The sequence below is a fragment of the Hyperolius riggenbachi genome, chromosome 9 (genome assembly GCF_040937935.1).
Source record: "Hyperolius riggenbachi isolate aHypRig1 chromosome 9, aHypRig1.pri, whole genome shotgun sequence".
Classification (NCBI taxonomy): domain Eukaryota; kingdom Metazoa; phylum Chordata; class Amphibia; order Anura; family Hyperoliidae; genus Hyperolius; species Hyperolius riggenbachi.
This window is the reverse complement of record NC_090654.1, coordinates 223,010,593-223,030,728: the sequence shown is the minus strand read 5'-3', so window position 1 is coordinate 223,030,728 and position 20,136 is coordinate 223,010,593. Positions and strand designations below refer to the sequence as shown.

The 20,136-nt window shown below is 45.0% G+C and overlaps 1 protein-coding gene across 2 annotated transcripts in view; it reads left to right on the top strand.

Annotated features, from left to right (window-relative positions):
- The first annotated feature begins 206 nt into the window (after positions 1-206).
- Positions 207-20,136, top strand: part of BAZ1A (bromodomain adjacent to zinc finger domain 1A) — a 97,805-nt gene continuing 77,875 nt past the window's right edge. The window contains exons 1-2 of one of the 2 annotated variants that reach the window (XM_068254039.1): positions 207-444; positions 629-760. In XM_068254039.1, the coding sequence (XP_068110140.1) occupies positions 648-760 (113 nt within the window). In that variant the 5' untranslated portion in view covers positions 207-444; positions 629-647. Of the gene's footprint in view, positions 445-628; positions 761-3,446; positions 3,533-20,136 lie in introns of those variants that run through there. The other variant, XM_068254040.1, reaches the window with a different exon arrangement.

Below are 20,136 nucleotides of genomic sequence, written 5' to 3'. Positions count from 1 at the left end.
GTGTACAGGCAGGCACAGCACAGTATAGGTGGCTGGGCAAGGTAAGGCAGGCACCGCACTGTGTAGGTGGCTAGGCAAGGTGTACAGGCAGTAACCGCACTGCATAGGTGGCTAGGTAAAGTGTACAGACAGCACTGCGTGGAGCTTCTGTAGGATGTGTGTAATGAAGGCTGAGCACCAATAGCAGAGCGGAGAGGGCAGAGCTGGCAGAACACGCTGAGCTCAGTCAGGACACAATAGGAGAAGAGCCGATCACACTTCCCTCTCTCCCGCCAGCGGCAAACGGCCCTACAACCCGCCGCCTCCATCTATTCCCGCCCTTCGCGCCTCCTACAGCCCCCTGCACCGGAAGTTCCCGGCGGGACTCGCTGAGCGCGCGGTGATCACCGGAAAGCCCAGCCAGGCACAGTGTAATCCCATCGGCCGTCACCGGACATCACATGGGTACCGATTTCCTTTCAAACTAATACCAAGCTTGTTGATTCCAGTGCTGCTTTGTACCCCCGGTACCGGCATGCAGCCCGCAGCACCCTGTCCTGTGTATGAGCTCATCACAGGCCTCATCCGCCTGCTGTGTGCCGGTGTGCGGGGCGCCATGATCAGTGGAGTAATTGTGTCTCTCTTCTAGTGCTGCCATAGAGGGGGACATGCCGCTGCTGCACCGGAAGCCGTTCACCCGGACCCCGCCGCCCGCGGACCTGGACCCCAGCGAGCGCCTCTTCCACTGCCGGGTGACCAACGAGGTCTTCAGGGACTACGAGTAAGCGAGCCCGGGGCTGTGTGCGCCTCCCCGCCGCACTCGTGGCTTTTGTTGTTGTCCTCTGATTGCAGCTCCCAACTTCTTCCCATCCACAACTTGTGCATGGAGGGAGGGAGTGCTCCCCCAAATACTCAGGGCAGAGCAGGCACTACACAGAGGGAGACCAGCCAGATCTGATCCAATAAGGGCTCTTATTACACTGGCTGCAAGTCACAGTTCCCAATGCTGTCAACAGTTTGGAAAAAGGTCCTTAGGGCTCTTTCACACTAGAGCCTGTTTCCTGCGGTGTAACGCAAAGTTTCAACTCTGCGTTAACTAAAGTAAAATAAAAGTCCATAGCCTTTCATTTTACCTTTCACACCCGACGCTGCGATTCGACTCACCTGGGAGCCGGCGGTTTCCTGTCGGTTGAATTAATATCTACCGCCGCTGATTGTATCGCACTGCAGCATCCCGATGACACGCCGCAGGCTGGAGAACGGCTTCTGCATGCGTTGTCTGATGTGAAAGCGCCCTTAGGGCTCATGAACAATGCAGGTGTTTTGGGATTTTTTTTTCACCCCTGTGCAGTTTTTTAAAATGCCCCGACCGTGTGGACAATGAATGTCTATGAGAAGGTTCATAGCAGCGCGGGTTGTGCACTGTCGTTCAGTAAACTGGTGCGTGTACCATTTTTGAGGCGATTCCGCCTCAATGGAAAGTATAGGAGCAACGCAAAATCGCTTTGTGTAGCGATTACCTTCACGTTTTCAAGATTAAATGTCATATATTCTTTTCCGGGTCAAAGAGTTCACGTCCTGACTTGCATCAGGGAATGAATTACAAAACCGCTCGGAAAAAACGCTTAGAAAACCGCTAAGCACAAAAACAAATCGCCCACCCAAGCGCCAGGAAACAGAAAAAAAAAAGCCTCATAAACAGCCCAAAGCGGACGGACACGCGAGCTGAACGCAATGTGAACAAGGCCTAAAGGAAGATTGGCTATTGTTGGTCCTTTACCTGTGATTTACACTCAATGCTTAAAATCAGTATTGCAAAAAATGTTAAGTTATATGTGTACACATCCTTATAAAGGTTGCCACACACGATACAATAAAATGATCTGATTTTATGGCGATTCGATAAAAATGGTCGTTGTACTGAAAAATTGATAGGTGTGCTTTGCGTTGTTCTATTAACTTGTCAAAAATCGGACACCCCTCTCTCTTTTTTTCTCTCTCTCTCTCTCATATATTATTAATCTACCCTAAACCATTTAATCCTCTATACAGTATACCAGAAAAATCCAACACTCTTGATCTTATTTTATCAAATTAAAAAGGAAATTTGATCAGATTTTTTTTTACAACTGATTTTTATCGAATTGCAATGAAATTGGATAATTTTATCGTGTTGTGTGTGGCCACCATATATTCTCTTATGTTCTTGTAACAGTAAGCAGTAAAAATCTGACAGATCAGACAGGTTTCACACTGGTTCATCCCATCATGTGGAAATCTCTGGGTTTTCTTTTCTTTATTTTCAAAAGCACTTGGGGCCTATTTCCACTGGGGTGTTGTGTCTGCTTCGAAATCGGGCATGGAACTCGTGCTGTTGTGAAACCACAGCCGAATTGATATTTATCATTAAGGTATTAAAGGATCACCTAGTCCATTACAGCTGCTGACACTTCAAGGTACTTGTGTATTATCCCGTCTAGCAGAACGGGCTCGGCAGTTAGACAGGCTGGAAAAGTGCTCAAGAAACACAGTGCACACTTTTCCAGCCTGTCTAACTGCCTAGCCCGTTCTGCTAGACGGGATAATACACAAGTACCAAAGTTTTCAGTTAAAATGCGTAGATGTGAAGTCAGCCAGAGGGCCCGTTTCCATTTGTGCGATTATTCTGCGTTTTCCCGCATGAAAATTCGGATGTGGTATCGCATGCAGGGGAAAAAGTGTCTGGTCCTTTTTTTCTTTTTCCAGACATCAGAATTTTGCGCAGCTAGAGGGAATCTTATGCGAATTTGCATCAGCAGTGCCGCCGCGTGCGATTTGGAAACAGACGCGACACCCTAGTGGAAACAAGCCCATATGTTAAAGAGAACCCGAGGTGTGTTTAAAGAATGTTATCTGCATACAGAGGCTGGATCTGCCTATACAGCCCAGCCTCTGTTGCTATCCCAAACCCCACTAAGGTCCCCCTGCACTATGCAATCCCTCATAAATCACAGCCATGCTGTGAGGCTGTGTTTACATCTGTAGTGTCAGTCTCAGCTGCTCCCCCGCCTCCTGCATAGCTCCAGTCCCTGCCCCCGTCCCTTCCCTCCAATCAGCAGGGAGGGAAGGGATGCAGGCGGGGACTGGAGTTCTGCAGGAGGCGGGGAGAGCAGCAGACTGACACTATAGAGATAAACACAGCCAGCTCTGACAAGCTGTTTGTCAGCAGCGTGGCTGTGATTTGTGAGGAATTGCAAAGTGCAGGGGGACCTTAGGGGGGTTTGGGATAGCAACAGAGGCTGGGCTGTATAGGCAGATCCAGCATCTGTATGCAGATAATTTTCTTCAAACCCACCTCGGGTTCTCTTTAACATGGGACATAATCTTCACTTTGGCTGCACATCAGTTTTTTGTTCAGTTAAAACTGACAGCAACTGATTCAGTGTAAACCAGCCCTCACTAGGAAGATATTTTGATCTTGGTTTATACTTGAAACATCACTGTCCAGAGGTTACCTGTTACTAATCCGGCTGCCGTATATGTGTTGGCTGAGATGCATAGCAGACACCATCTGGTATGGATGGTTCAGCACATAATTCTCTTCTTATGTAAATTTCCACTAAGAAGCTAGAAACCATGGTAGCAAATCAACATTCAGGCCTGGTGCACACCAAAAACCGCTAGCAGATCCGCAAACCGCTAGCGGTTTTTTAAGCGCTTTTTCCTATTTTTATGAAGCGTTTCATCTAGCGTTTTGGGTAGAGGTTTTTCTGTAGTAGATTTCATATATTGTTACAGTAAAGCTGTTACAGAACAGCTTCTGTAACAAAAACGCCTGCAAAACCGCTCTGAACTGGCTTTTTTCAGAGCGGTTTGCGTTTTTCCTATACTTTTACATTGGAGGCAGAAATGCCTCCGAAATCCCAAAAAATGCCTCAGCCCGAGAGTATGCGTTTTAGCAAAACGCCTCCTGCTCTGGTGTGAACCACCCCATTGAAATACATTACCCTAGCGTTTCCACATCCACAAGCGGATCTGAAAACGCACAAAAAGCCGCTCGGTGTGCACCAGCCCTCAGATAAAATAGCTGTTGGCTGGTTAAAGAAAAGTTCCACCCTCCACCATTCTGCAGCATACATTCTAGTGAAGAGTAGGGATGGTGCTCATTTATTGATGCAACGTTTGTTGCAAAAATGTATGTAGCTTGAATGGAATTGAGCCAGTTTAAATGCACAGCTAATGCGTTTGTTTAGCCAGTTGCAAGCCAAATGCATTTAGCAACAAAGTGTGGTATTTTTTGTTTTTTTGTTCCCCCGCTCCTGCTCAAAATTAATTTGGCATCGGATTTGTCATTGTTAATGATGACCTGCTAAGCTCAGGGTTTAGCTGACCATGGGAAAGAACCTTATGCTAGGTACACACAATTTTCTGTTAGATTCTTCTGTTAGCTTTTTTCCATGTTGTAGGTAAATCTATCTAGCAGGTAAATCTAAGAGAAAATCTAACAGAAAATTGTATGGTGTGTACCTAGCATTAGAGCTACCTGAGTACTTCTTATGTAAAAATATTTAAAGGACCACTATCGCGAAAATCGTAAAATTTAAAATACATGTAAACAAATGAAAAAAAGTATGCTTCTTCCAGAGTAAAATGAGCCATAAATTACTTTTCTACTATGTTGCTGTCACCTACAGTAGTTATAAATCTGACAAAACTGACAGGTTTTGGACTAGCCCCTCTCCTCATGGGAGATTATCAGCAAAGCCTTTATTCTTTATAAAGACATTCCCTGAAAAATATTTATAAAATTATACTAGCCAGCCTCCCTGCTCGCTGCACAGTTTTTTCTTGGCAGTTAAACAGAGCAACTGCCATTCACAAAGTGCTTTTGAAACTAAATAAAACCCTGAGAATCCCCCATGAGGAGATAGGCTAGTCCAAAACCTGTCGGTTCTGACAGATTTCTACCTACTGTAGGTGACAACAGCATAGTAGAAAAGTAATTTATGGCTAATTTTACTCTGGAAGAAACCTACTTCTAGTTTGTAATTATTTACATGTATTTTAAATCTTACAATTTTTGCGATTAGTGCTCCTTTCAATAAGTCCTCTTAAGGCAGGTTCATAAATGTGTGCTTTGTGCGGGGACAGCGTTAAACGAACTTGCCTACGGGGGCTGCTCTCTCAGCTGTCAATGGTGCTGCTCAAAGTGCCCATGATGTCTTAAGCTCCTCCCAAGTTGGGGACGCTGCATCTCCTGGTGTGCCCCAGCAGCTGGGGACACGCTGGAGACCATGGGCACTTTGAACTGCACCATTGACAACTGCAAGATGGATGCCATCGATGAGACAAGCTGCTCTGTGGGCAAGTTAATTTAATTCCGTCTCCCCACAAAGCATCATTTACAAACCTCCCTTAGGGCCCTTTTTCACTTAATCAGTTGGTGTGCGTTGGTATGCGTTGGTACGCGTTTTTCCATAGCAGTGCATTGTGAAAAAGATTTCAGTTAAAACGCGTTAAGTGTGAAAGGTGCCATAGGAAAACATGGGCATTACTTTGAAAATCAGTTTTCTTTCAATTATAACTGAGAGCAACTGATTAAGTGTAAAAGGGGCCTTAGCGGGAAGGTCATTTTAAATATTTTTACATAAGAAGTATCCAGGTAGCTTTAAAGGAGTTATCAGGGAGAAATTAATAAAATAAGTGCTACTTACCGGGGGTTTCCTCCAGCCTCAAGCTCCCAGCATGTCCCTCGCCGCAGCTCTCCCTACAGCCGTTCGCTACAGCTCACTCCTGGTCCCCAGCGATGTCAGGCCGACCTCCAGGTCGGCCAGTACTGCGCCTGGGTGAGCGGCTCTGTCAATCACTGCCACGCGGGCCGGAGCGGACGGCGCAGTAGTTCTGTACCTGCGCAGTCTGCTTCGGCCCACGTGGCGGTGATTGACAGCGCAGCAGGCGCAGTACAGGCCGACCGGGAGGTTGCCCTGACGTCATCGCGGGGACCGGGGGAGAGCTGCGGCGAGGGACATGCTGGGAGCTTGGGACTGGAGGAAGCCCCGGGTAAGTAGCACTTATTTTTATTAATTTCTCCCTGATAACTCCTTTAAAGTGTACCAGAGACTGATTCAACCAGGGCTGTGGAGTCGCGGCAGTTTTGGTTACCTGGAGTTGGATTTGGAGTCAGAGTTTCATAAACTGAGGCGTCAGATGATTTTTGTACCAAATCCACAGCCTTGGTAAGTGTTAAACTACGGAGTCGGAGTCGCCATTTTGGGTAACTGGAGGCAGAGTCAGTGGTTTCATAAACGGAGGAGTTGGAGTCGGATGATTTTTGTACCGACTCCACAGCCCTGGATTCAACTACAGATTTGATACTTCCTCCAGCCCCTTAAGCACGTCACTCGTGCCTCGGTTCAGCGGCAATCAGCCCCAGTAACTGGTTCAGTCGCGCCAGTCAGGGTCTTCTGTGCATGCATGGACTTCCTGCACATTGAGCATAAGACCCCGACTGATGTTATTGAAACAGTTACTGCAGCAGAACGGCAGACCACGGGAGGACAGTGAGCTGGAGGTAGCCCCGTGTAAGTATCAAATCTGTAGTTTAATCCATCTCTGGTTTCCTTTAAAGGTCCAATCTAGACTTGGTGAAGGAGGTGCTAATAATTCTGACGTGCCTGCTTTAAAAAAAAAAAATGGGGATTGTATGCAGCTTGGAATTGGGCTAAATAAAATCAGCAGAAAGTAAAAAAAAAAAAAAGTGTGCAATGTTCATACAAGCTGGAATTATTAGCAACGCATTGACCATCTCTAGTCCTGTCCAGCCAAATGTATTATTCGGCTGATGGTTTCCCTTTACTAATACTGTTCTATACAATTACAAAAGTGGTGGTTCATGCCTAAAATTCCCGTATAAGACGACCACCCAACTTTTACAGTTAAAATATAGAGTTTGGGATGTACTCGGCGTATAAGACTACCCCCCTCCTCCAACGCACACCAGAAAAAAAAAAAAAAAAATAAGATACAGGTGCTATATATGAACAGATACTGGTGCTGTAGTGTATGTGGTACCCAGTATATAACAGTATATAGCCGATTGGTTAACTCTTTCCTCCCCCTAAGTGGATTGGTCATCTCTCCTTGTCTATCTGTTTGTCAGAGCGGTATGGAAGAATAGATTGCGATGTGCCCATAAAACACGCCTCTTTCACCCGTCTGGCCCACCCTTGTATTCTATTTACCTCCTTCTCTGCCTCTCAGATCTCGCACATGTGCGCCTGCACCGCTTCACTGCAGTCCTCAGCAGCAAGATCTGAGAGTCTGTAACGGGATAGGGCGTATCACCCGGCATCAATGACACCCGGTGTATAAGACAACCCCCAACTTTTCAGAAGATTTTCAAGTGTTAAAAAGTAGTCTTATACGCCAGAATATACAGTAGCTTTTACACTTTGGCAATCGTGAATGATGGGCAGCCCAAACTTGGTTCTCTTCCCCACTGGGCACGCCACCACCACCCATGGGCACCCAATGGCTAGAGGATGAGTGATTGCCACATCTTATGCTTTCCCCACAATCCTTCAGGGCAAAGGTGAGACGTAGCTCCTCCCAGGAACAGGAACAGACAGCACTTCCCCTATAAAAAAGTCACATGGTTAGTCCACCCTCAGTGCTGTTTGTTCCTGCGTCCAGGCAGGTCGGCATCTCCCCTTTGGGTGAAGCCTGTGTGCTGGGCTGCAGGTGGATCTCTCTGGGTGGCTGAGACTGTGGTACTGAGGCAGTCTGGCCATGCGCCCCAGGCTGGAGCTTTCCTGGGGTTTGCCTACCTTTCTTTCCCGCTTCCAGGGAGAGCAAGAGTGGAAGGCGTGGGTTCCCCTTGGCGGCCTTGCGGCGGAGTGAGCAGGACGGAGGTAAGCCGGCGGCCATGTGCAGCGTGGAGCGCATTGCGGCCATTAGGACGCTTGGCCGCGTCCGGATGCGTACTTTCCGGCGGGTATGCCGAAAGTAACAATTTGTAGTGCCGGCTCATTACTCTCTCTGCAGCTTCCGGGCCGCCACTCATCCATTCGCGGCAGGCCAGGTATGTTTCAAGGGGAAGCTGCGCGGGCCTGTAGCACTGTTGCTCAGAGAGAGTTTGTCCTGCGCTGGATGTGTCAGCTGGAAGCATGTCAGACGCTGAGAGGATTGAGAGCAACCAGGCCGCCCAAAAGGTGAGATAATGGTTTCTCTTTCTGGGCTGATTGTGCTATATGTGTGAGCAGAGTTACATGCCTTGTTGTGTTGTTGTTTATGCCAATACTAAGGCTTCTGCTAAATCTGCTGCTGCTGCAGATAAGCATAGGCATCCTCCTAATGATAAAACATGCCCTTTGTGCAATTTTTATGTTGCCCTATGCAAAAACTCTGTCTGTTGTGCATACAGAGGGTTGTAGGGGAGGAGCCGGGTCACTCTGTTCAGGATACATTGAATCCTTTAGAGAGGTGATTAATGCTTCATTGGAATCAATTAAGTCCTCATTATTGAATGCTAATCCATCCACTTCTCAGGTTGCTGTATTTGGAGTATCTGTGACTGAAGTTGATAGTTTCAGACACTAGAGAAATAGAATCTGAATCTGTTTCAAAGTTTAAATTCTGTATTGAGGATGTGGTAGCTGTTTTGTTTATTCATAATCAATTATACAAAGCTGAAGGATCCACTTAATTAAAAGGTGGATGTTTATTTGAAAAGGTCTTGGGAGGCTAGTGCGACTATGTTTAGGCCGGCTTTTACCTCTACATGTGTGGCCACAACTTTGGAGCTGTGGATTAATCAGCTCAAAGCTAACATACTGGCTGGTGCACCTGTTTAGCAATTGTTTAATTCTATTGCTATTTTCATTTAAACTGCTGCATATTTATTAGATGCTTCTGCTGAAGCAATTAGGTTTACAGCCAGGTCCATTGCTCTAATGTTTCTCTTATGCTACGTACACACATGCGACAACGATCGTTCGTTAAGAACGACGAACGAACTTTTAATTGATGAAAGAACGACCTAAGTAAAGGTAGTTTTAAAATGTGTGTAACGATCTGATCGTTAGAACGAACGTTACATCACAGAAAGCAACTATTGCGCCTGCGCATAAAAATGAGAAGTTCCATGGAGAAATAGTGAAATGCGCATGTCAAGCCTAGTACGAACGATCGTTTCCAACGATGTACTACTTTTGCAAACGATCGTCGTTGGTTAAAATCCGCCGAGACAGAACTTTCTTTTGTAGCGATTTGGCTCGTTCGTCGTTTGCCTTAATAGTCGGTGGTTCGTTTTTTGTAACGATCGTCGTTGGTAAAGATCGGGGAACGATCGTTACAAACGACTATAGTCGCATGTGTGTACGCACCTTTAGAGCCTTGTGGCTTAAAATATGGGATGGTAGTATCTCATCCAAAAACAGGCTGTGTGGTGTCCCTTTTTCAGGTGAATTGTTGTTTGGTCCAGAACTGGATTCAGCTTTGGAAAAAACATTGAATAAAAATAAAGTTTTGCTTAAGAAACAGAAGACTGTGGTAACAATATTTTTCGTAAGCCAAGGAGTGATCAAAAGGATGCCTCTAAGGATCAAAGTAAAGGCAGGAGGTGGACTTTTGACAAGTCCAGGAAAGGGGGCTTTAAGTCTAAAGCTCTAGAGTCCCAGTCAGAATCCCAATGACTCGTGTCAGGCGGTGGGGGGAAGGCTAAGATACTTTCTCTTAGGTGGACAAAAGTGTCAAAAAATCCATTTATTCACCAGACAATAAAGTTTGGTTTCCAAATAGTTTGCCCTTCCTCCACCATCAAGATTTGTGATCTCAAAGGCCCTAAGAGATCCCACTCTGGTTCCAGAGATTTTGAGCATATTGCAGAACATGCTAAGACAGAATTATTATTATTATTATTGATTTATAAAGCGCCAACATATTCCGTGGAGCTGTACAAGGTAATGGAATTCATCCTGTGCCTGATTCTGCACCTAACAAACCTGAGTCGGTTTATGAAAAATTTTCGGATGGAATCAGTAAGGGAGTTATTGTTTCCAGAGGTCTTTATGGCATCTCTGGATCTAAGAGATGCATATTGGCATATGCCGATTCACCAAAAATCACAAAAATTCTTAAGTTTTGCAGTGAGAATAAATGGGATGGTAGAACACTACCAGTTTGTTTGCCTCCTGTTTGGGATCACTTCTGCCCCAAGAATGTTCACAAAAATTCTGGGAGAAGCATTAATTCCGTTAAGGGAACAATCGATTTTAATCATTCCGTATTTAGACGACTTGCTTATTCTAGGAAGTTCAGCAGAACAGCTGAAAATCCATTTGAATCTGGTATCGGGACATCTCCGATCCCTAGGTTGGATCATCAACCTGGAGAAGTCCTCTCTAATTCCAAGTCAGAGAACTCAGTTTCTTGGCATGCTAGTGGATTCAGTAAAACAGATGATTTTCCTTCCTCCCAAGAAGATTCTGAAGATAAGTTTGGCAGTGAAATCATTACAAGGGGAAGACAAAGTTTCCCTAAGAACGATTTTGTCGGTGTTTGGGTTAATGTCATCCACAATGGTGGCAGTTCCCTGGGCATTAGCGCATATCAGGAAGATACAGAGGTTCCTCCTAGAAAATTGGGACGTTCGTCCACAAACATTAGATTTCAAAGTCAAAATCCCTCAAACTGTGTGTCTCTGCAACGGTGGTTGGAGGAATCCTACCTTATGAAGGGCAGGCCTTGGAAGGGGCCTGTAGACAACGTAATAACTACGGATGCAAGCGCCTGGGGCTGAGGAGCTCATATAGCTCACAGAGCCTTTCAGGGGAAATGGACAAAATCAGTCTCAAAGGTTATCCAATTGAAAGGAATTAACAGTAGTAAGGCTGGCTTTATTTCAGGTGCAATCGATACTGTTGCAGTCCAATGTTCTGATCCAGTCGAACAACGTTACGGCAGTAGCGTTTATCAACAAACAGAGGCACGCGATTCCTGTTGTTGCAGGAGGAAGCGGAGGACATCTTGTCTTGGGCAGAAAAGAATGTGTCATCCTTGAGAGCTGTTCATCTCAAGGGAACACTCAATATACATGCAGACAAACTGAACAGAAGCAGGATTCTGTCATCAGAATGGTCTCTAAACAAGGAGGTGTTTTCGCAGACATCATAAAACGATGGGGAACACCGTCAATCGATCTGTTTGCAACAGAAGACAATACCCAGATTCAGACTTTTTTCTCTCTCAATCCAAGAGATCAAAGCAGTGGGGGGGAATGAATTCATTCAAGAGTAGAACTCTCCACTTCTGTATGCATTTCCTCCTCTCAATTTGATTCCCGCGGTCATCAGCAAATGGAGAGGTTGTCAAAATTGGATGATTTTGATAGCACCTTGGTGACCGAGAAGGAGCTGGTTTTCAGCTCTCAGGTTAGCATCAGAAGACCCTTGGAGACTTCCTTGCAGGCCGGAGCTACTGCTACAAGGGAACCTGTGGCATCTGCATCCAGGAAGATTGAATCTGTTAGTCTGGATCTTAAATTAGCCTTACTCAAAAAGTTGGGAGTATCTGAGAAGGCAGCCTCTACATTTGTTACTAGCTGTAAGGAAGTTACTAGGAGGATCTATCTGAAATACTGGAAGACTTTCCATCTTTGGTTATCTGGCTCTAAGTTTGATAGCTTGTCAGTCCCAGCAGTCCTGGTTTCTCCAGGACGGTTGGGATAAAAATATTTGTGAGTACGCTTAAGGTGCAGATTGCTACCTTATCTGCTTTTTCAGGTATCCCCTTGTCTTCCTCTCCAATACTGAGATTTCGGAAGGCTCGATCTAGGAAACTGCCAGTTTACAAGCCATACGTTTCTCCTTGGGATTTATCGTTAGTATTAGAGGGGCTGTCCAAAGGTCCTTTTGAGCCGCTAGGGGACAGTTCTTTTAAATTTCTTACATTAAAGACGGTATTTTTAGTAGCCATCACTACAGCCAGAAGGGTTAGTGAGCTACAGGCCTTGTCTATGAAAAGTCCTTATTTTCAGGATAGGTTAGTATTAGACGGATCCAAAGTTTTGTCCAAAAGTTATGTCTAGGTTTCACAGGTCGCAGGATATTATTTTGCCTACCCTCTGTGAATCCAGTTGTGGAAAAGAGAGGATTTTTCACTCATTAGATGTTAGAAGATGTGTTCTGGAATACTTGAACAGAGCTGCAGATGTCTGGAAGACCGATTCCTTATCTGTTTTATTTCAGGGAAAACTGTAGGTCAGAGAGCTTCTAAATTTACTATAGCTAATTGGATTAGGTTAGCTATTATAGAAGCTTTCAGAGTTATGGGAAGTGAGGCTCCTGCTTCATTTAAAGCTCACTTTTCTAGAGCTAGGGCAGCTTCTTGGGCTAATAATGCAGGGGCTTCGCCTGAGCAAATATGTAAAGCAGCAACATGGTCAAGCTTTTCTACGTTCATCTGTCATTACCGAATTGATGCAATGTCTGCACACGACCAGGCGGTTGGTAGAAATGTTCTCCAAGCAGTGGTCCCACCCTGAGGTTGTATTACTTGTTAATCGTCTCACCTTTGCCCTGAAGGATTGTGGGGAAAAAGCAGAGTTAGTACCTGCTAACGATGTTTTCAACAATCCTTCAGGGCAACGATCCCACCCGGGTGTTAATTGTCTGTGTCTGATAGTTGCACGGTTATGGGTAGTGGAATGTTCACCTGTCGGGTACTTGGCTAAACGCACTGAGGGTGGACTAACCATGTGACTTTTTTATAGGGGAAGTGCTGTCTGTTCCTGTTCCTGGGAGGAGCTATGTCTCACCTTTGCCCTGAAGGATTGTTGAAAACATCGTTAGCAGGTACTAACTCTGCTTTTCATCCTGAATTACAGAGGGGGTAACCAGTGGTCCAGCCATGCCTGCAGTCCAACAATGCACCATGGCTCTTTGAACTTTGGACCACTGCAGTCGAGCGCTGTTAACACATGAGATTTGGGCGCAGCTGGCGTCACCATAGACCGTAATAGGAATTACGGCTATAGTGGCGCCCAGTGAGTAACTTTGGCGGCGTCAGAAGACAGAGCTTAAGTTACTTTTAAAACACTGTAATTAAGTTATTCCCCTCCATCCACGTCACCCTGGAGGGGGAATAGCAGATAACGCCACAGAGACTTGTGCAGGAACAGGGTAAGCCATGTGTCTGCTTTATCCTGTGCCCAAGTCTCCCGGCGGCATATTCATAGGTATGCCACTGTAGTTAGCAGCTGACATCAAGTACTTATTGGCACTTTTATTAGGTTAAGCCGCATCTACATGAGTAGATGCGGCCGCGATACTCCTTATCAATCGAGCCGCTGATGCGGTTAGATTGATAAGATCCGACAGGACGGATCTCCGCACCGCCGATTCCCTGCTCGCTCCCCGCGAGGGGACAATGGCAGGGAATCGTGCGGGAGATAAGCGGCGCCGGCGGGGAATCGAATGCGGCGCACGAGCGGGGACGCGGCGGGCACGCGGAAGAGGCGATCCGGCGGCTAATCGAGCCGCCGGATCGCTACAATGTTCCATAGTGTAGATGGGGCTTTACACTGTTAGTAATTGTGTAGAAGGGGGCAATCAGGACAGTATTACATTTGGTTGGACCAAACAGATAGTGCCTAACTTTTGAACGTTGTTCAATAGTTTTCAATGGAGCTGTTGGTAGTTTCATTCAAGCCACGAAACTTCCAGTACTGATGAGTCCTGAGTACAGGCTTGACAACCACTGCTGTATATAAGTTGCGTTTAATTTCGGCTTTTTTCTTTGAATGGTCAGCTGGATCCTGCTTGATAAATGCTCTGTTCTGAGTGTTTTCAGGCTGGCCATCTTTTTCCTCTTTTGTGCTCAGTTGCTTTTGTTTGAGACACAGAACTCGGAGACAGTCTGTTGTGTCCTTTAAGCGCAGCAGACTTGCAGAGCACAGAGCAGCTGAGTTGTCGGTTATTGTAAAAGCATGTGAAGGCACAAAGGCTCTGTGTAATCCGAGAGTCTAGAGATATGTATTGTACAACTGGAAGTCATTGTTCTGGGAGCAGACTGCTAGCATATGCTTTTCTAAAGGAAACTCCATTTTTGATTATGATTTTAACTTTCGTCAGTGGTATGCTATACTCTCCTCTGTGAATTGCTGAACTTGTCTCTTTCTGAGAGAACCTTTCAGATGTTTACAGGTTTTTGTATTGTCTCTTTTGCTTTAATGTACATGCACCTTATCTGTGATAGTCCAAAGTGCCACACAGATGTTAGATTCTTGCTGGCCGAAACGGTTGGCAGTCTGCCACCGGTCTAAAGAGAACGATCTCCTCTCTTGCAGTAACTATTGCCTGAAAGGATCATTTTGTGTGATGTTGTAGTCCTATACACATGCTTCTTGGCTCTTATAAGCAGCTAATTCCACAAATGCAATAGGCTGGTAGGCCTTGGGTAATTATTATTGATCCGTAGTGACATAAAGTCTTAATACTTTATGCTATAATCCTTAATCATTGACATTCCCAGTAGGTCAATCTCAAATCAGATCATATCCAGACTTTTCAGTTTTGATGAATAAATGCTGGTGTTTTCTCCAGCGTGTCTGTATTCCGACAAAGCTGTAGAACATGTTTAATACATCTGAGGCAGCCTGAAGACCGGTAACCGACTTAGCAGGTTACAGCATGTTGATGTACTATGTCTCTTTCATAATTCAGCGTTAACAAGTAATCTCTACTTCAATTTCCAGTGAACAATTTCCAGAGCTTGCAGTAGCCTCAAACTGTACTGCAACAAGTGCTCTGGAGTATACATTTTTAATAAACTCTCAGACAGGGCTGTGGAGTTGGTACAAACATCATCCGACTACGACTTCTGAGTTTGTGAAACCCTTTTTTGGTACCCAAAATTGCTCCAACTTCTCGACTCAGACTCCCTTACTTTAATTTTTACAAAGGTTATGGATTTGGTTAAAAAAAATCATCCGACTCAGACTCCTCAGTTTATTGAAATCTCTGACTGACTCCAGGTACCCAAAATTGCTCTGACGCTACAGCCCTGCTCTGAGGGCTGGAGCTATTGATGTTCACTTTAGAGGACCAGTGTCACGAATGGTAATTTTTAAACATAGATACCTTAAGAGCTGGCTTTATGAGAGTAGTGTTTACCAGCATTTTTTTTTTTTTTTTTTGTGCAGTATGAAAAAAAAAAAGACTTACTGCATTTATTCAATCCCACCTGTGGGTGACGGCGACGTGGCATAAACTAACACAGTGCACGGGTGTACAAGCGGCAGTTGGGAAATAGGCATACCGCTCTCACCCCTGCCTCCATCAGCAGCTCCAAACAAGCGCTGACATAGCCGCTCGCAGACACAGCGGGAGCACCTGTCATATTGACAGGTGACGTCACTGCTTTTTACACAGTAAGCCTGCGGAGGGGACCTTCAGAGTTCCGTCTGTGCAGGCACTGCTGGGGGCACCTTTTTAGGCTTTAGAGCAGTATAGACTGCGCATGTGCACAAGTCCCTAAAGCCTAAAAAGGTGCCCCCAGCAGTGCCTGCACAGACGGAACTCTGAAGGTCTCCTCTGCAGGCTTACTGTGTGAAAAGCAGTGACGTCACTTGTCTATATGACAGGTGCTCCCGCTGTGTCTGCGAGCGGCTATGTCAGCGCTTGTTTGGATTCCCAACTGCCGCTTGTACACCCCTGCACTGTTAGTTTATGCCACGTTGCTGTCGGGGGGGGGGGGGGGGGGGGGGTTGAATAAATGCAGTAAGTCTTTTTTTTTTTTTTTTCATACTGCACATGTTTTTTACTCTACATACACGTTTATCTCATCATGTCACATGTCGCCTCGGGTACACTTTAAGAGAAAGTGTCAAATTAAGAAGTTGACTAGATAGTGTAGCTTTTGAAAATAAGTAACAAAGGCTTCTGCTTTATGCCGATAATTACTCCAGGAACAGGAAAATGTAGTCGCTGTGAATCTTTTATATTAAAAATAAAAAAAAATCCCAATAAGCAAAGCTCCACTGACTTAGGAAAGGAAATAATGTTTTCCAATCAGAAGCTTTAGCGCCTAGGCTCAGTTTCTTTTACTTTAAAGGGGCGCTATGGTGAAAAATTGTAAAATTTAAAATATGTGCCAACATAGATAAATAAGGTTTTTTTTTTCAAAGTAAAATGAGCCAAATATTACTTTTCTCCTATTTTGCTGTCACAGTAGGTAGTAAAAATCTGACAGAAGCGACAGGTTTTGGACTAGTCCATCTCTTCATGGGGGATTCTCAGCAAGGCTTTATTCTTTATAAAGATATTGCCTAAAAAGGATTTAAACAAGGATGCTGGCCAGCTTCCCTGCTCGCTACAGTTTTTTGGCAGTTGGACAGAGCAACTGCCATTCACTAAGTGCTTTTAAAAATGAATCCCTGAGAATCCCCCATGAAGAGATGGACTGGTCCAAATCCTGTCACTTCTGTCAGATTTCTACTACCTACTGTAAGTGACAGCAACATAGGAGAAAAGTAATTTATGGCTCATTTTACTCTGGGAAAAAAACCTTATTTGTCTATGTTTGCACACATTTTAAATTTTACAATTTTTCACCATAGTACCCCTTTAAATTGGGACTATGCATATGCTGCATCTAAAAAGAAGTGCTCTGCATTCCTGTAGCATAAAAAAAATAAATGCAAAATGAATTATTGTTTTGACTATAAAAAGCTTTACTTCTCTCTTACCTGGGCATTGGTCACATGATTATTCGTACAGGAACCTACGGACATTTAGGTTTGGAACCCACTAGCAACGCTTTTCTAAGCGCCTGTGATTTAACCACCTGAGCGGTCTGGACGAGCTCAGCTCGTCCAACACCGCCGGAGGTCGCCGCTCAGGCCCTGCTGGGCCGATTTTCATCAAATAAAAAGCAGCACACGCAGCCGGCACTTTGCCAGCCGCGTGTGCTGCCTGATCGCCGCCGCTCTGCGGCGATCCGCCGCGAGCAGCGGCGAAAGAGGGTCCCCCCAGCCGCCTGAGCCCAGCGTAGCCGGAACAAAAAGTTCCGGCCAGCGCTAAGGGCTGGATCGGAGGCGGCTGACGTCGGCTGACGTCGATGACGTCACTCCGCTCGTCGCTATGGCGACGATATAAGCAAAACAAGGAAGGCCGCTCATTGCGGCCTTCCTTGTTTATTCTGGGCGCCGGAGGCGATCGGAAGATCGCCTCCGGAGCGCCCTCTAGTGGGCTTTCATGCAGCCAACTTTCAGTTGGCTGCATGAAATAGTTTTTTTTTTATTTAAAAAAAACCCTCCCGCAGCCACCCTGGCGATTTAATCAGAACGCCAGGGTGGTTAAAGGACTTACGAGGCCTGTTTTGTAAAAAAAAAAACTGTTACGTGGATCAGGGGGTTGGCCTTAGAGCTGCGCAGCTGCACTCGCGGCTATGCGGACTGCGCAGCCGCGGCCAGCTCCGGCGGCCATCTTTGTGAAGGCTGGAGAGCCCGACCCGGGTTGTGCAGTCGGGGGACGTTCTGGGGGATATTGAGCAGCGGGGACCCGGCGGAACGGCACGGAGGGTGCGGACGGCGTCCTCTGTGCCTTACAAACGGACACAGATATCTAACTTTTTTTTTTTTTTACTAAACAGGCCTCGGAAGTCCTTTAAAAAGTTCTTGCCAATGTAATGCTATGTATGTGATCCCACTTGAATTTTGTGTTTTGTTTAAATCCTTATAGCATTTCATTATCAAGAGTTTTTCAAATCGCAAGTGCTTAGAAAAGAACTGCTAGTAGGTCCCAGGCCTTACACTATATTTGTTGCATTGTGAAATAATTCTGCATGTAAACTCGCTGCCCATACAATTACATGGGCATGTTCACATCTCTTCATTTTCTCAAATTGTGTTATCCTAACTTGCTGCGTTCAGTACGTTTTTGAATATGTACACATTCCGTAGACATTGACTAGGGTTTGAACCAGGGCTGTGGCGTCGGTGTCGAGGGGTCGGTGGTTTCAATAAACTGAGGAGTCTGATCCGGATGATTTGTGTACCTTTGTAAAAATTAGACTAAGGAGTCAGAGCAGTTTTGGGTACCTGGAGTCGGTGGCTTCATAAACTGAGGATTCTGATGATTTTTGTACCGACTCCACAACCCTGGTTTGAACTAATGTCTTATGATGCGCAGGGTGCATTGCAGTATATACACTGTAGGGCTGAGGTTCACTATAAATTGCGCTTGCATTTTATGAAGTGGTTTTGTAGCGATTTTTAGCAGCGTTTTTCCAGAGCAATTTCTGGTGATTTTAAACCTCTTTTTAATTTAAAGAGACTCTGTAACACATTTTTCAGCCTTAGTTCTTCTATCCTATAAGTTCCTATGCCTGTTCTAATGTGCTCTGGCTTACTGCAGCCTTTCCTAATTGCACTGTCTCTGTAATAAATCTTATCTCCTTTCCTCTGTTGTGTCTGTCGGGCTAAGGTTTGAATGTGTCGAATGTGCAGGGCTGCTTGTGATTGGATAGAAGCGATACACACCCTCTGCAGGCCCCCTGCACACTCTGTATGACTCACAAACTCTGTTTATGTGAGCCTATCACAAGCTGCTTAGTTTGTTTCTAAACACTGCCTAAAACTGTTAATTACAAGCCAGGATTGCAGCAGAGAGTGGCAGAAACAGCACAGAGGGGCACAGGAGAAAATAAGGAATAGAATGGTATGCTTTTAGTGTAAGAATATTAAAGTACAAATTCTCTTTAAGGTTGATTTGTACAGCAATTGCAATTTGGTTTTCTTTGTTCTGGGTAGTGAAATTACTGCAACATTGCTTTGTACGAGCGATTAATAAGTGATTTTGTGTCGATCCTATACTTAGTATTGGAGCACAATCACTCCAAAAATGCTGCAGGACCCATGACTACAATTTGGGGAAACAGCAACTGCACCTGATGCATCACCGCCATTCACTTTCATTAGTCTAGCGCTTTTGGAAGCACTGGCACTACCAAAGCATGCATGAACCAGCTCCTGTGGGTCCCAGCCCTTATATGCACACTGGGAAAGAAATTGCATATTCATGAATGGTGACTTTTTCTCCTTGTCGGCATTATCTCCTTAATTCTGGACACTGTATGCATATCTAGTAACACTTCAACACTTCTGACCAGTAAAATTTGGATGACAGTCACATTGGCATCAATTCACCAGGTTACCAAATTATTTATCACATGTTTGGTAATTTACCTCAAGCGATAACTCAAAATAGTAATTCTCCAGAAATATATGCTGGAATACTGACAGGTCGAAATTCATGCGAAATTTGTGCGATAAATGCGCGATAAATAGTTGGTAGTTATTCATTATTTTTTTCTCAAAATCACAATTTACCAGGGAAAAAGGCGGTGTGACCATTCGTTGTTTTAGATCTATTTATGGCCTAAATGTACCTGGTGATATGTGGTTTTTCGCACAGCTGCTGCAGCTCACTCTGCAGCTAGTTTACTAGTAGCACACAGTAACAGCTTATACTGTAAATATTTCAGGCAACAGAGAGCAGCTCATTTACAATATATTAAGCATTTACAATATTAAGTGGATGGGTAAAACGAAGGAGGAATTTGGATACATTTTTCATCAGTAGGGAACGCAAACATCTATCCAAATACCTCCTCCGTTTCACCCATCCACTTACTATTGTAAATGCTTAATGTGCACAATGGAGGGAGGGATTTGTAATGGCAGGAGGGGGTCAAAAAACAGGGAGGGAAACCCTCTGCGGTCATGTGCTGGTAATAACCTCTTCCTCCTACCCACAATCCTTTACTTCAGGCTTCCAGAGCGGCAAAGTATTGCATGCAAATCATTAACACCGCATAACTACTGACCGTTTTCCGCATCCATATCGCTCTATTCCCACCTGCTACCGAACACTCCTCTAACTATCCTCGCACAGTGGTGAATTGCAAAAAAAAATGTTAAAATACCGCATTCAGTAAAATACCAATCTTGTATCACTTAATAACTCTCCTCTGGTGAATTGATGCCATTACGTTGCAATTTCCAGTTAGGGATTTCCTCTCTGCTCAGTAGAGAATCTAGTCAGATAGCTTTTCAGATTTAAGGGTACCTGAAGTGAAGTACCTGCATGAGATTAAGGTATACAGTATATACAGTATAAT